Here is a 16,153-nt window from a genome sequence, read left to right on the forward strand (position 1 = left end):
AGACAGTAGACTAATGTAGTTACTGTCCATTTAAAGTGAAATTTGGTGATGTGATTGTTTTAATGATTTCTATACCAACGCCTGACCCTATGACAGACTTTCTTTTACTGTCCTAATGTGCTTTTACTGTTCCTAATGTGCTTAATAAGGTTCTTCCATTCAAGTAAAAAAGAAAGGGGAAAAAAAAAACCCTCAAAGGTAAAATTCCATATAAAGAAACAAGGAGAAGACTATTTTTGAGGTCTGGCCTGAGAGTGTTTGCACTCCCATTCTGCTTTTGTGAATATCTGTTATACAAGGGACATCTCTGTGCGAGAAAGGAGTGCAGGATCATTGGAACTATACTGTTTTAAGTGCAATGGAGTTATGAAAGATACCAGCTTCAGTAGTAAAAACAACATAGCATAAGGCTTAATCTTTATATGACATATCTTACCAGGTTTATATTTATGCATGATACTCGCACCCTATGTAGTTTCAGAACTGGAATCTCTAAATATACAGCAGCTTAAATATATGGTTATATGCATAATTATACCCTCAGTCATACACACCACTCCAGGGAAGTGGGCCTGGGGAGGTGCTTTACCACCATTTCAGCTTGTATGTATAAAATGAACATTTAGGCAGAATTTTTTGAATTCGCCAAAGAGACTCGAAGAGCCATTAAACTCCCCGAGTGGATTTGAAAAGCTCAACCCGAAGGGTTCCTTGGCTGGGAAGGAGATGGTGGCCTGTGGGGAGCTCTCCATGGTGCTCTGGACACTGAACCTGTTCTTGCAGTGCCGCACGCTCTTCCACATGTGCTGCAGGTAGCAAGGTTCCCAGGCTAGTAACTCCAAAATTTATTTTAAGACCTGACCCAATCTTCAAGCGTCATGGAAGTTCTGTGTCATCTGAGAGAGACTAGCTCCTAATTCACCACTGCAACAGAGAGTTAGTGCCTGAAATGCAGTGTGCAAAGAGAACAGTTTCATGATGCACACTTATCAAATCAGTGGAAGGAGGTATGACTGCAGTAGTTGAAATGCTGATAAACAAGGCATGTAACAGTGCACACTGATGTAGACTATGTAATTAGCCTGAGTATAAAATGAAATGGTATTGTCTACGTATTGCAGAGTTCTTAAGAAGTGCTAGTTTCCATCACATAGACCTTGTATGTGCAAAGAACAAACTCGTTACAAGTTCTTTTTTAATCTTGGCTGACAAATTTGTGTTTTGTAAGAGCACTTTTTGCAACTTTAATTCTTTTCAGTTTGACTGAGCTATGAATAATTATATGGGTTGTATGACAGGGTAAAATTTTCATCTTTGCTGAAATTGGTTTTGGTGACTCTGGTGAAAATAGTTTTATCGCCTTTCAAGTACAGCTCATTCCAACTTATGATGGTTTTATTGCTTTTGTTTTTTTCATTTTGTTTTGTGGGTTTTTTTTTTTCCCCAACTTGCTGAATAAGGTTTGAGTTACCTAATTGTGTTGTTGGAAGAAATGTTAGGTAAAAGATTCTCTAGCTGTATTTGGCAGTTACTTGGTTGATATTTTCTTTCCAATATTCACAGTGTAAGAGATTACTCTTGCGTACTAGTTCGGTGGGTTGGGTTTTTTTTATGTCATTCCAGAATACACATTTCTGGAGGATCCTACTTAGCCCCATTCCATTTCATATTGCCAGAAAACAGCTTATTTAGATTTTCTCTTAATTAGTGTTTCTTCTTCACAAAAATGATCAATAGGGAAATCATATTTCTCCAATGTGAACACTAGCTTTTGAGTCAGCAAATCAAATATTCAGTTTAATATAGCTGAATAGTGAACTTAAGCTCTAAATAGTAGTGCATGGTTTACCATGGTTCTCTGTTTGTATCTGGATTTCTGGCAGAAATGTGAATGGATTTGGGTCTGATCTGTAAAGTGCTGAGTATTCTATGACTGTTACAATACCTATTCCATCTGATTGCTCAAACCCTTGGTGTTTATCCTTCATATAATGCTTAGTATGTATCTTCGTAAGTTTATTTATTGATGTTCCATGTTTTTAAATGAAGTGTTCATTCATGTGCTTGAGGTGATTAATTTTGTCAGCATTGCATTTACTATGTTTGCCTTGCCCCTCAGTACATTAATATTTGTGGGTTTGACTATCCAGTGGGTTGGTGTGGGGTTTTTTTCAGAATTCTTGGACTTATTTGCATCTTACTTGGTATATTATGTTTATTTTAAAGTTTCCGTTCTGTTTTAATTAATAAATGTAAATCACCATCTAATGCTAATTTGTAACTTGTTAACAATAAAGCGGATATGCCATTAAAACTTTGTGATGCACACATTTTTGTAGCCAAATGTGAAATTGTCTTAAATAAAACAGCATAGGGGTAGGTAGCATCATTTCAGCCTTATGAATATTCTGATGTCTTTGGTCTCAAGTACACCAGACCTGATGTGAGGACCATTCAGTGTCTTCTAGTAGTTCAGAGAGAACCACTTAGTTATTCTTGTCAGAGGATAGGGTTTTTTTAATTGACTTGCGAGATGAGATTTGGATTCCTCACTCACGTTGAAAAATACTCTATACCAGATACTTAAATCAGTGTGATCTGCTTATATAAAGTTAACTCTGTATCTCTTCTTTTTCCCAACTGTACGGAGACTTTAGTTTATATAGAACCTATCACTGTGGTACCTGTAGTAAATAATTCTTTTTTTTTCTTTTTTCTCTTTGGTCTCCTCTTTCTTTGGTCTCCTCTTTCGTCTCCTTTTATCAGGCTGTAAGGTATAATATATAACCTAAGCTTGATCAGGGTTCCTTCTCCTTCATGAGAGATGATGAAATGATTAAGCAGGAAAAAAAGCAGAAGTTGTATTTTTCCTGTAAAGCTTACTTATGTGAGCAGAAATCATAATAAGGGTTTGGGTTCCTGATTTTTTTTTTTTTTTTTTTGGCTAAATACAGATGAGTAGAGACCAATTCCTTTTTTTCAGGGGAAGTTCCTCCTATGGGCTCTTTTGTTTACTTCACCACACCCTTTTCAGAGGAAGGCAGATAAGTTTCCCCTTCATGCTGGATGAAATTCATTTATGTGCCAAAAGTCTGCAAAGTCTCATCACCGCTGAGATTCCATGATATTCCTCATGCTCACTTTGTCTTTATTCTAATTTACCATGAACCATTCCAATCAGATAGCAGGAGAAAAACAGACAAAACCAAAACAAAACCCAACAAAAACCTGAGGAGCTGCTGGGTGAAACCTGTCATAAAGCCAACATCTCTTTTGCTCAGCGCAAAGCTGAAGAGATGGAAGGAAACGTATAACCAGCCAGGAGAGGTTTCCTCCTGTGTCCTTAGCTAAAGAACTACAGCTGTAAACACCTGTTTGATGGTGTAAAGCAAGATTTGAGCATTCTCTTTCAGCAGCTTTCATTGATCTGGCTTCCTAAACACCAGAAATTCTTCCTTCTCATTATAAGCCAGAGCACTTAACTCATTCTTGCTGTTAGAAATGTGCAACATTATCTTGCTCACAAGGGTTAGTCACCCCTTTATGTTTTCTCATAATTCCTTGCAGTAACAGTGCTAAAATTGTTTTTACTCATTCAAATACCTAAGTTGTTTTCCCTTGACACGTCCCCATAAATTCCATGTATTTCTAAATCATGATTTTGACCTACTCGTATTCCTTCTTTGCTGTGGCCAAATAAATAAACACATAGATGAAAGTGGCAGGGAGGTGAGCGTGGTGGTGATACCCTGCAAGGTTTTCATCCCTTTGCCCATTCCTGCAGAACAGTTTATTGTTGTCACATTTGTAATTTCAGGAGAGACCAGAGAATGTTCTCAAATGGAAGGAACAAATCAAAGAGTACAAGTCACTGCGTTTAACAGTTAGTCTTTGCATGTAACTGGTGACTCAGGAAATTTGGCAACAAGAATCGGACAGGCAGGACATTTAAGAGAAGCAGTCAGGAAAAAACTATTTCAGAATCACTCAATTTTAATTTTGCTCTGGATTGAACCTTCATCTTTTCCCCAGGATAGACCTGAAACTGCTTGGTTTGCCTCAAGATTTAAGTTGTGGGCTGCTGCTTAAGTCATTTAAGCTGACTGATCTTCCAGTTTGTAGTAGCTAATATTGCATCTCTGTGTTTTTAATTCCCACTGCTCTTAACTTGCAAAGTGGTTATTGGGAAATAAATGTTGGCTTCCAACTGTTCCTGAATTTTAAAAAAGAAAGAAAGAAAAAAAAAAAAAGTAACTGCTCTTCAGTCTCAAAGACAAATTTTATCCTCAGTCTCCTGGGACTTCTTTCAGTAGAAGGGATTTCCAGAGAAGTCCTTACAATAGCGGTTACATTCTCTTCCCTGCAATATGATATTGGGAAATCTGTTTCCCTTTCCTATTACATAAGAGTTATGACTTGGGTTTGGAGGTTTTTTCAGTGTTTGGAGTTAAAGTTGCAATCTCTTAGATCAAGAGCGAAAGAGAGTATGTGGAAGTCTCAATCACGGTTTTACAAAGGTGGCACTACTGCCTCAAGAAGTCTCTTCACCATAAACAGATGGAGGGTTGGAGGGGGTGTATTCCAGGAAAGCCTAACAGTATGTTTGCTTCGCTCTTAACCTTTTCTCTTGCCATTAGCAGTAGGACACGCTGGGTTTCATGGATTCAGTACAGCAGATCCTATTCCAGTCAAAAGAGATCTATACAGTTCTTTGAAGCACATCCCACCATTTTTCCAGGTCTTTGTTCTGAATACCAAACATTTTTCAGAGTAGTTCCATGGAAAATTTCTAGCACAGATAAAACAATATATGTTACCTTACTCTGAACCAGGAAACAACAGGCTGACTTAACTAAAGATTTCCCAAAGTATTTAGTCCAAGGCAGATGCCTGATATGGAAATGTTTACCTACACTGGCCAGGTTACAAGCAATTAAGAAATTCTTATGTTATAATAGGAAGTCCCAAGCAGCTAGAGGTTACATTACCAGCTGTGCTTTTAATGACTAGCTGTGAAAAAAAGCTAAAAAAGGAGTAATGACACCCAAAAAGTCAACAGCCCAATTCCATATAAGACAAATATTTTATTACCAAAGGAGTTGTTATATCAAAGTAAGAAACTGCAAAAGAGTTATAAACAACTATAAAAATACTTCTATTTATCCAAAATTAAATATGAACACTTTATTAGTTAAATGCCAATATATTATTCTCTGAAAACATTCACACATTTTAAGTCACGTTTGTCTAACATTTTAAACGCGTTATATAAAATAATTGCATACAAGAAATCACAATCTGAAGGTAAGAAATTCTAGCTCCTCCTGCAGCTAACTCTAGGATAACCAAACACATAAGGCTAGCGCTGTTACCAGTCAGCTGAACAAACTTCTATTCAGGCATCTCCTTTTTTGCCTTCCATAGGCCTTCCTGTCTTGCCTCCACTTCAGCCAGTAGAAGTGTGCTACATCTCTCAAAAATCAGTACCCTTCCGAAGTTTTTCAAAAAGTTAACCTTTTCCCTGTTTCTCCAAACCTAAATCAGTTTGCAGACCCATTAGATACCCACACTGAAAACATAACTGCATCAGCAGAATAGACCCAAGGTCAGCTGCTTGTTTGCTAAATTGTTCCTTTTGGTCCTTGATGCGTTTCATACAGATATAAAGAAACCAGCGACTTTTCCATGTTTTCTTCACCTGCAACTTGCTTGTAACATGTTTTTAGAAATTGCAGTAGACATGTAAGTAGATTGCTTTCATATGACGGTATTATAAAGTTACTCGAAAGATCAGAAAATTCGAAGTAGTTTCCAGAGCACAAAGGTGGGACACAGCCTTCTGCAGAGTTCTTTGTTTCAAACACTGGTCTTTTATTTCCACTTCTTGGACTTCAGCAGCTTGGTTTGGCCGTTTCTGTTTATTCCATCTCCAGGAACAAGGTACAGTAGCTTTCCATCAGAATTCTGGCATAAAGTGTTCATATAAACGAGCAGAGTTACTCGAAGAATGCATATAAAATGCAAAGATACCAAGTAATGCCACTTTGAAAGAAAAGAGCAGGATTCACCTGGAATCACCTGGAAATTATTTTTTCAAATTTATTCCAGCAGGATCGAAGGCTAGATATATTTTCTTTCAGTTCACAAAATTCTTGGTTACATTTCTTTTTGGACTGTTCACCTGTTTCTGTATCTTCTTTATTATGCATATTTATCTGCATGCAAACCTGAAAAAGAACAGGTTGTACTGTTAATTGAGAAGTGCTTATTCTTTTCATATAGACCTCTTTTAAAACAAACTGATTCCATTACAGCTCAATAAGTAATGGAAGTACCTTACATGGTAGTTAAGCCAGAAAGCTGGGCTACTCACAAAACATGCTGTGGCCATACGCAGCCTGCATCACGTCGGTGTTCTCCCTCTGAGCACAGCCCTGCTGCCACCCCTGCCCACTGAACTGAGAGAATGCGGCTTTAACACACAGCAAACATGGACAGCTGAAACCAGTGTGTGCAACTGAGAACATGTACGTCGTCTGTCAGTGGTTTAAAATTTATCCTCCGTTATTTGAAGACATGGAAAAATAAAGCCAATTAAATTGTGAACCAAACTTCAAAAGATAGGACTACATGTGTGGTACCTTGAGACTGGTGGAACAAGGCAGCCCTGGTCCCAGGGGTTGGTGCTGTAGCCTAGTGTTCAGGATCTCACCCAGAGACAAGAAGACTGTGGTTCTTGTCCATACTCAATGACTGTTCATGGCTTTTACCAATTACTTTAATTGGTCTTCAAATAAAACCAGGCATCCACGAGGTTAGGCAGGAGTTTCAAGGGTAACGCTCTTTGACTTTTATGACTTAACTGGGATACCTTTTATGGTAAGGCAAACGTTGGATTCACCACAGGTGGCTAAGCAAAATATAGACACCAACATTACTTTGAAGATCTGGTCTAGATTATAAGAGTTTCTCCATTTTGAGGAGAAAAAGAATGAGTTAAATGCAGCCTTCAATCCAACTATTTAAGCCAATCATAAGGAATTATATCCTTTGGTGCCTATGGGAAGGCTTTTTGATGTTGGTCAAATTTTTGTGTTCAATAGGTAACTTAAAAAAACACTCTTTGCTATGGTAGTCTGTAGATCATTGCGCCAGATTTGAGTGACACATGAAAGAGCAGATTCAGCCAATGACTAAAAATCCAAGTATTTTCATTTCTAACTGTTCTTGTTGAGTTTGAGGTATTGTGTTTAAAATAAAGATCAAAGGGATTATGGAAAGGAGAGAAACTCCCGCTAATTGTTTGTTGAAACAAACCAAATTAAACATTAATCTTAGGGTAGAACCCCAATGAGAAGTAACGACTATGATCTTATACACTACAAGAGTTAAAGGCCTTCTTCACACAAGTGTGGTCTTTGTCTTTTACTGGAGAATTAACTTGGGTATTTCAGTACTGAACCAGAGTATATCTCTTCACTGTAGACTTCCAGATCATTGTCTTACTTAGCCTTTGCACTAGGCTTAATGTCTATTACAAGACATATGCTATACAGAGCAAAATTCGTCATGCGTATAACATGTGCATGATAGTTGTACCTTTGAGAGGTAGATATAATAGTCTGTGTTGAAGAGCTCTAAGGAACAAGCCACATACTTCCAATAAACTGTAGACTGTCAGTACCACTCACCTTTTCTTTTTTATGTCTTTCACATTTGCACTGTAGAACCTGTAATGTCCTACATGCGACTAATGCTGCTTTCCATCTAAAGTCTTTGCTGATTTTTTGCTTATGAAAGAATCTGAACATGTTGCATGCCATACTCTGTAGTGATTCTATTTCCTGTAAAGAGAGCAAGAAAAATATGTCCTGAGAAGCCTGTGCACCATTAATTCTTTATAATGTTGGTTTGTCTTTAAAAAAAGCCTCCATCAGTTATCATTAGTTTCTTTTGCTTTCATAGCGCCAGTCTTTTCCAATAAACCCCATAACTAATCTGACCTACCTGCCGTCTCTTAAAAATATTTAAAGTATCAATTTTAATAGTAATAACAATAGCATAAGGATGTTAGGGAGAAATCGTAGCCATAATGAAATCAGCTGCTGCAGTCAGGAAAACGGAATGATTTTTGGAGTCAGTCCTTTTATCAAGTCATGATAAAATCTGCAGCAACAGCTGACACTTGTGCTTTCTGTCATTTGAGATCTGCCCAAACTATTAAAGCTTTCAGACGTGAAGTGAAAAGCTTAGCTAGTATGATTTTCTATAAAAAAAATCAAAGCAGATGTTGGGAAATTTTTATGTTTACTTCCATTGGCAAAACAAAATAAGTTTTCTGTACTATTTTGGATTAAAAATATAAAAGAATCTTTATAGTAGGAAAAAAAAACATTTCTTGGATATGAAATTGCTGAATGTTTTAATTTTAAATATATCAGTTTACTTGACAAATTGTGCGATTCCAAATTCAAAAAAGGAACAACCCTGAATATCATGATTTGACTATTAAAAGGTAATATTACTCTCTATCACAATATGTTCTTTAGGGACTGGACTGTACAAAGAACCCATTTGAGTTTGTATTCTCTAAAGTAAATTCTGAGAAGTTAAATTTTACCTGAGTATCATTGCAGAAAAACACTTTGCTATTTTCATGCTTTTTATTCTTGCAGCACCTGTCACGATACTCTGCAGACATATTTACCTGTAAAATATCATATATGTTTAAACACGGAAGTACTTTTAATCAAGTGAGCCAAGTTTCTCGCTAACAGCTGGCGATGTCAGCACTAAATTGTTCTGTAGCATCTCTTCAGGCGTAGCAGGGTCAGAGTACAGTTCTGAGCTTTTCCTTGGCAAGCAGGCAAAGAAAACCCCAATCCAGCTACAATTTCTAGAGTCATTCACAGAATCACACAGAATCACAGAATGGTCGGGGTTGGAAGGGACCTCTGGGGGTCATCTGGTCCAACCCCCCTGCTCAAGCAGGGACACCTGGAGCCAGTTGCCCAGGACCATGTCCAGATGGCTTTTGAGTATCTCCAAGGATGGAGACTCCACAACATCCCTGGGCAACCTGTGCCAGTGCTTGGTCACCTTCACGGTGAAGAACTGTTTCTGGATGTTCAGAGGGAACTTCCTGTGTTTCAGCGTGTGCCCATTGCCTCTGGTCCTGCCACTGGGCACCACTGAAAAGAGCCTGGCTCCATCCTTTTTGCCTCCTCCCTTCAGGTATTTCTACACATTGATGAGATCCCCCCAAGCCTCCTCTTCTCCAGGCTGAACAGTCCCAGCTCTCTCAGCCTTTCCTCATAGGAGAGGTGCTCCAGTCCCTTCATCATCTTTGTGGCCCTTTGCTAGACTCTCTCCAGTAGCTCTGTATTTCTCTAATACTGGGGGAGCCCAGAACTGGACACAAATCTATTCACTTTAAATCTTCATATTTTATTGAATTACTTGGTTCTTTGGTATTTTAGAACATGCAGGAATATTTAAATCTTACACAGACATCAAATACAATGTTTGTCAATGTTTGTCTCAATAAATACATGCCCCAGGCATCTAAACAGATTGTAACATTCACTTTACATATGCACTAACAGAAGATGTCCTAAGCAGTATCACTTGCTCCCTTCGCATGACCATAATCTTTTATCAATGGTTTATTCTCTGGGTTTTTTTCCTTCTACTTATATGGTTGTCATCGAGATGACAACTGAACCCAACTCAAGAAAATTCCTTCACTTTCTTCTTCAGCCCATATCCAGATAGCCTAACACAACCAGAAGGGCTTTAAAAAAGGCCTTTTAATCAAGTGAGCCAAGTCACATGACAATACTGTTAGATCTCCTAACTTGGGCATGCATATGAACACACCAGACAGCTCTTAAAGTTTTTCTGCAGATTTTTGTGTAACGTTGCCTGTACTTCAGAACTTCATCCAAGATGAACAGAACTTCATCCAGGAAGTGTTTTCAAAACCAAGAGTTTAGGGAGTCAAATATTCACTGACAAAAATGGAAAAAAAAACTTTGGAAGATAATGCACATCTCTGCTTGTATCGCAACAGAACAAAGTTTTGCTGCAGTCATACAGCACCAAGATTTAAAAATAAATAATCACCCTAAACCCTATATATCTGTGGTTTCATTTGCTAACTGCTAAGGGATTTACCCATTCTCACTGACTTCCTCAGGTCATCATTAGTATAAGGTACAGTAACCATTTCTGAAGGCAGTTTATTGGCTGTGACTAAAGCAACCTAAGGGAAATCCTGGCCTCAGAAAAGGCATTAGTAAAAATTAAATTAACTTATGGAAGTTTAGTATATAACCCACTAGTCATCTCCATAACTGCCTCCGAACATCAGGCTGAGGGACTGAAAGTTATGGACTTTGGCTCTGCAATTGCAGGAAAGTGCTTAGTGGGCAGTTACTATCACCCAAACAGCACTGTCCATAGTACCTGCTGTTAAGTTATAGCGACAAGACTATACACTGATTTTACATAGAAGACGAATCTCTCTTAAACTGGGAAAAATAAAGACAGAAAAATGAAGAAACTTGCACAGTAGTCGCTTGTGCATGCCTATTCTAGGAAGTAAAAGCTCCAGAGTTCAGTACATTCCCATTACCTTTCACAAACATTAATTCATTAAGGTTTTAATTAATTAATTAATTATTTGGATAACAGTTTTAGTTCTCATACAGTCTCCTAAAAAACTATATCTCCTGAAAAACTCTGTAATATTTATTACAATAAAAAGGATAAAGACTTTCCAAATGTATCTGGAAGAATGGCATGGCTTCATTCAAATCCTTGATGGGGCACCCTGGGGCACAGAGCGCATCAAGCTTCATTCTGCAGTTGGGCGGTGGCCAGGCATTGCCACCTCCAGCCTGGGACATGCCCCCAGCTTCCCTGGCCCAGCAGCTCCAGCAGAGCTGGGATGCGCCTCATGGCTCTCCACCACAGGAAGACAGCAGGACCTGCCTCCCAGAGGCTGTTATTCCTGTCATACGGTTTTCTCTTTTAGGTCAGCTATCTGCTCACCAACAGGGTTTATTTTTGTTCTCTAGGAAACACTTGTCTCTGTCAGAAATAAGATGACAACTAAAGGGGCTACTTACCTGTTCTAACATGGCCGTGAATATTTTCCCCAACTTTGGTGCTTTGTTCAGGATAAGGTCATTGAGAAGAGAGAAGTACTCTTCTCTCTTTGTTATCTCAACAAACACAACATGATCAGAATGTTTTTGAAGATTAAATGATCGTTCCCTGACCCTAAAGATATTCTGTTTCCAGATGAGGGCTGATGTGTCTTGGTAAAGAAAGGTTAGAAACTACTGCCATAATGCTCTGAAGGATGGCGGTGGATTGTAAGTGTGAAGAAATACAATGGCTCCTGATTTCACCTTTGGGAAAGCACTGTGTATCGCTTGTATTTCATGCAAACAGATCTTGATTTAAGCCTGCAACAGAATGGTGAAAAATCCCATTTTCATAGAAATGCCTCTGCTAATCCAACTATGTAAAGTGGTTTCTCCAATGAAAGTGTTCTTGACAGATTAATTTAATTGTTAATAATTCATGATGAAGAGTTGGAAGGTAGGTTTTGGGCATGGATTGGTAAACTGTTATGATACTGTTCTGCAAAGTTGTAATAAATCTGGCTGATAAAGCCATAATGGAGGAGATCTACAACTGAGAAAGTTAAGTTTTTCTCTGCTGTTGATTCTTTGTTGGCTAAACAAGATATATTAATAGGTAAAATACAAATAAACTTCTATTGTATGAATTTTGTGCCTCTGCATTTGTATTCAAAGGACAACATAAAACTTCAGTCAAGAAGTCTACAATTAGAACAAATTACAGGTTGTGTAATGCTTTCTTCTCTTGATAAGAAGATATAAAGAGAAGTAGTCATGAAATTACTGCAGAAAAGAGTACTTTTTAATGTAATATATTATAGAATCATAGAATCGTTTAGGTTGGAAAAGACCTTTAAGATCATCCACACTATATATGTGTATATATATATTTAGGGCCAAATAGTACTTGTGTCTAACTACATGGTGCACAGGCACAAATACCTGTATCACAGTATTTGTACATGCTAATAGGCAGCATCCACAGATTTCAGAGATTTTAAAATGACTGAATTGTCACACCCCCTCAAATAAAGCCACTATTCCAGGATAATGTGTGATTTTAAACTGGTCTTTTATCAGACGCTAACATTAGAGCTTTTTTTTATTATTATTTGCTATCATCTAAAAATAATTTTTGGAAAGCCCAAGAGCTATTACATACCAGCTCATCGATGTCGTGGCTTAGTATATTCTCATACTTCACACGGATTTCAGTGGTTTTATTTCCCATTGCACAACTGGATGAATTCACTGGAGACAGAACAAGGAGCAGTGGCAGAACCCGAAAGATAGATCTAAAAAAGACTGGATTACAACAAGAGCAGTTAAGTACATATTAAATGCCATAGAGTTTACGCTGCATTAACAAATACATTCTGTAATCTGTTTAAATAGTTTACAAGGGATCTTTGTACAACCAAATGATTTGTACCTTGAGGGAAGGATTCAGCTCCAGATTAAGACACTATATGGGTGTCTAAACTCCCTCTTACTCAAGGATGATTCAGCCAGCGTGGTTAAGAGCCTACAGCTATTGAGCTGACCAGCCACTTGGTGTCTGTTTGGGCGGAATTAATCTCCAGGCTTCACTGCAAGCGTTGATGAGGTCTCTCCATTGACCAGAACCAGACCATAACCACCTAGCACATATGTAGACAAGTAAGTGTCTTAGTCAGATAGGTGCAGACATTCAAGTGTCTTAATCTGCAGCTGAATCTCATCCTAATTGTCCAGTTTTCATATCATATATTTTACAAATGCCCATGAACACATCTTCACATCAAAAGTGTGTTTAAACACATTTTCAGGCTGACCAAATGTACAAATCCATACTAGTGGCCACAAAATGAGATAAGGCAGAAATACACCCTTGTCTGCAAGGTTTCTGCCATCTTTTGGTGCAAATCTCACTGTGCCTCACTTTGTTCCTCCCTTCAGTGGACCATCTTGCTTTGCTCAGACCCCTGGTCTTCTGTTCTTGCATGACACCCAGGAAAACAGGAATTCTGTGAGGATGGGCAGAGAGAGAAAGGACCAAAATTTCAAAAGACCCCGAAGGAACTGACAGGGTAACTGGAGGCTGCAGGTGACTGGTCTGATGCTGGGAATGAGGGAAACTGGGTACAGGATGATACCGGGATTAGGAAGCTCATAATTGGACTCTAGCCTACAGCTAGACTGGCTAGGATGATGTTTAAATGGAAGGTTTTGAAAAAAAAACAGAGCTAGAAATTTACGTTGGAGGATTAGCAAAGATCACAGCAGGTTCCCGGACTAGTATGAGCTGCTTCTACCCATCTCTGCTACACAGGAAGAACAGTAACTGCATACAGAGTAACTGGGGGGTTACAGCCAGGAAAGGCAGAAGGGATGCCCTGACCCTAGCTGCTATTTTCCATCCCCTCCGGCAAAGACGGGAGCATTGGGTACAGCCAATCCAGCACTCAGAGATGGGTGTCTCTGAACTTGGGCATCAGTAGTAAGCTCCAGCCTCAGACAGAAATCTTGAATAACTGAGAAGCAAGCAATGAAACTTGACCATAACCCTGTAGTGAGCCACCTAAGCTCTGTGATGCAAGAACCGCAGTCACACCACGCGCTCATCTGCCACGCAGAGAACAGCGTCCCTCACCGCCCACCCCAGCTGACTCCCACTGCACGCTCCTGCTTCAAAGCAGAATGCATACCACTTTTCTTGACTCCCAAAGCCTTTTTTTGTGATAGACTGCTTGTGGACATGCTGTTAGGCAGACCTCTGCTGTCCTAGAAACAGGACGGGAAATTTTTTAGCGGTACAAGCTGAATTCCAAAATTCTCCTTGTGGCAAGCTGCCTGCCAAATTTTAATGGGAAATTTGATGGCCTGAAAACCAGATTTTCTAACTTTTTTGTATACTCATCAACAAAGTATACTCATCTATTAATATCTCAAAAAATCCAGCCTGAAGAGCTAAATGGATCCTAAATGGATCCTACATGTAGTAAATATAAAAACTAGGTAAGGCAAATCTATTCTGATCGTCAAGCTCCAAGCGGACACCTGAACTCCACAGAGAAAACTCCACCTTTGTAAATCTCTATGCTAACTATATCTATGCCAAGTGAATTATCAATTTGTAGGACTGAGATTTAGTATTTTAAAAGACGTTTACAAAAAAATGCAAGAACTCAATTACAGGACAACATTTTTCCAATATACCATTGCACCTCTTGATTCCAGTGCAAAAAAAGAACTGCAATGCTTGTTGCCAAATGACAGTGATACAAGCAACTTGGATATGTTGCTTCAGAGATATGCTTCAAAAGACACAAATAACAACCTTCTAAATTAAAATCAATCTAGCAGATGCCATCACTTAAAACTTGGGTTTGTCCGGCAACAAGTGGAGATAATAGGCGAAAACTGCAAAGTCACTTCTTTTATGTTTACTTTCTCTATATTGTACAGATTGTGAATCTTTTGTAAACGAGGAAATTACAGAATCAGAGCAGATAATTCTGAAAGAGATGTTGCACACTCATGAAGTCCCTTGACTCATCACAGGATCGTGATGAAACCTGTTCAGCCATTGCTAAACGAGTTCCCTGGAACCCATTAGACGAATCTCACAAAAAGTTTCAGGAGCTTTGGACTGAGGATTGAAAGGATTTTTCCTGAAGTTAGGTAACTTCAAAAGAAGCGGAACGGATAGCGCTCCATACGACCAGCACTTTGAAAGAGCGAGCGCGTGTATGACTGGTAACGCTCCATCCTTTCAGTAAACTCCCCAAAACTCGTAAATCCTATCTGGAAAGCCCCAAGAAATTCTCCCAGAAAAGCCAGGAAGCGCTAGTATTCCAGTATTTCCAAATATTAAAAAGCCCCTCTTGTGTTTTTTAATTCAAAAACCCCCCCTTGTGCGTGCAGCCTGGAAGCGGCACTCCAGGCGCGCCCACGCCTCAGGCGTGTTCCCGGCCGGCGCCCGCGGGCTCCCTGCCGCAGCCGGCCCGCGGGGCCACCCGGCCCCCAAAAAACCACCCGCGTCTCGGCGGGCGGCACCCTCTGCCCCCCCGCCGCGGCTGCCCGGCCCCGCTCCGCAGCCCGCAGGCCCCAGGGGAGCGCGTACGAGCGAGCTTTTCTCCCTCCGCCCGGCGGAACCCGCGCAAAGGTGCGGGCGGGCGCGCCGCGGCGCGGTGCGGCGGGCGGCTCCCGCCGGGCGAGGGGCCGGGGCCCCGCCGGCCCCCCCGGCCCTGCGCCGCACCTGCGCCCCTCCGGCGGGCAGCGCGGAGCGGCGCGCAGCCAGGCTTCGCCGCCGCTCCCCCGCCCCGCACCGTCCCGCTGCCTTCGCCGCTCCCGGGCCTCGCTTCCCGGCAGCGGGCGGGATGGGAACCGGCCGCTTTTACTTTCATTCTGAGGAGAAAAGGGGAAAAAAAAAAAAAAAAAAAAAAAAAGAAAAGAAAAGCAAAACTGGGAATTTCCCCCGCCGTCACCACCGGCTTAAAAAGGCACCGGGAGGCACCGCGCCGCCAGAGCGCAGGGGCGGCGAGGCCGGCAGCGCGGAGACAGCGGAGCCGGTGAGCAGCCGGCGCGGCCGGGGGCGCGGAGCGGCGCGGCGGAGCCCAGCCCGGCCCGGCCCGGGCGCAGGTGGAGCGGGGCGCCCCGCGCGCCTCTGCCCGCCGCCGCCTGCCGAGCGGCGCGGAGCGGCGCGGAGCGGCGCGGTGCGGCGCGGCGCGGCGCGCGCTCCTTACCATGGAACATGGTCCGCGGGGGGGGGCGGCGGGGAGCTGCGCCGGCGGCTCCGCGGTCATGGTGGCGGCGCCGTCTCGCCCATGGTTGCCCGCGGCCCGCGGAGCGCCGCGCAGGGGGGCGAGAGGAGCCGCGGCGGCCGGGAGGGGCTCAGCGGCCCCCCGCCGCCCGCCTGCCGTCGGGGGGCGCGGCGCTGTCAGAGGCGGCTGCGGGACGGCCGCGCCGTGCTTGTCCCATGGGGCTTCCGCCGGCGGCAGGTAGTTTCACTTTCCGCT

The 16,153-nt window shown here is 41.4% G+C and overlaps 1 protein-coding gene across 1 annotated transcript; it reads right to left on the reverse strand.

The window, feature by feature from the left end:
- Positions 1-6,074: 6,074 nt before the first annotated feature.
- IL7 (interleukin 7) lies at positions 6,075-15,940 on the reverse strand. Its single transcript, XM_075705071.1, has 6 exons — positions 15,881-15,940; positions 15,464-15,542; positions 12,316-12,458; positions 8,621-8,707; positions 7,692-7,844; positions 6,075-6,227 (listed from the first exon to the last, which is right to left on the reverse strand). The coding sequence occupies exons 1-6, from the start codon at positions 15,938-15,940 to the stop codon at positions 6,075-6,077; spliced, it is 675 nt and encodes a 224-aa protein (XP_075561186.1).
- Positions 15,941-16,153: the final 213 nt, after the last annotated feature.

The sequence above is a fragment of the Pelecanus crispus genome, chromosome 2 (assembly GCF_030463565.1).
Source record: "Pelecanus crispus isolate bPelCri1 chromosome 2, bPelCri1.pri, whole genome shotgun sequence".
Lineage (NCBI taxonomy): Eukaryota > Metazoa > Chordata > Aves > Pelecaniformes > Pelecanidae > Pelecanus > Pelecanus crispus.

Excerpts from the sequence above, each read along its gene's own strand:
- IL7 (XM_075705071.1), bottom strand. The coding sequence starts at position 15,940 with ATGACCGCGGAGCCGCCGGCGCAGCTCCCCGCCGCCCCCCCCCGCGGA. Across the intron at positions 12,459-15,463 it reads GCGGCGAAGGCAGCGGGACG|TCTTTTTTAGATCTATCTTT; the intron begins GTGCGGGGCGGG and ends GTTGTAATCCAG. Across the intron at positions 6,228-7,691 it reads AAAGACATAAAAAAGAAAAG|GTTTGCATGCAGATAAATAT; the intron begins GTGAGTGGTACT and ends GTTCTTTTTCAG.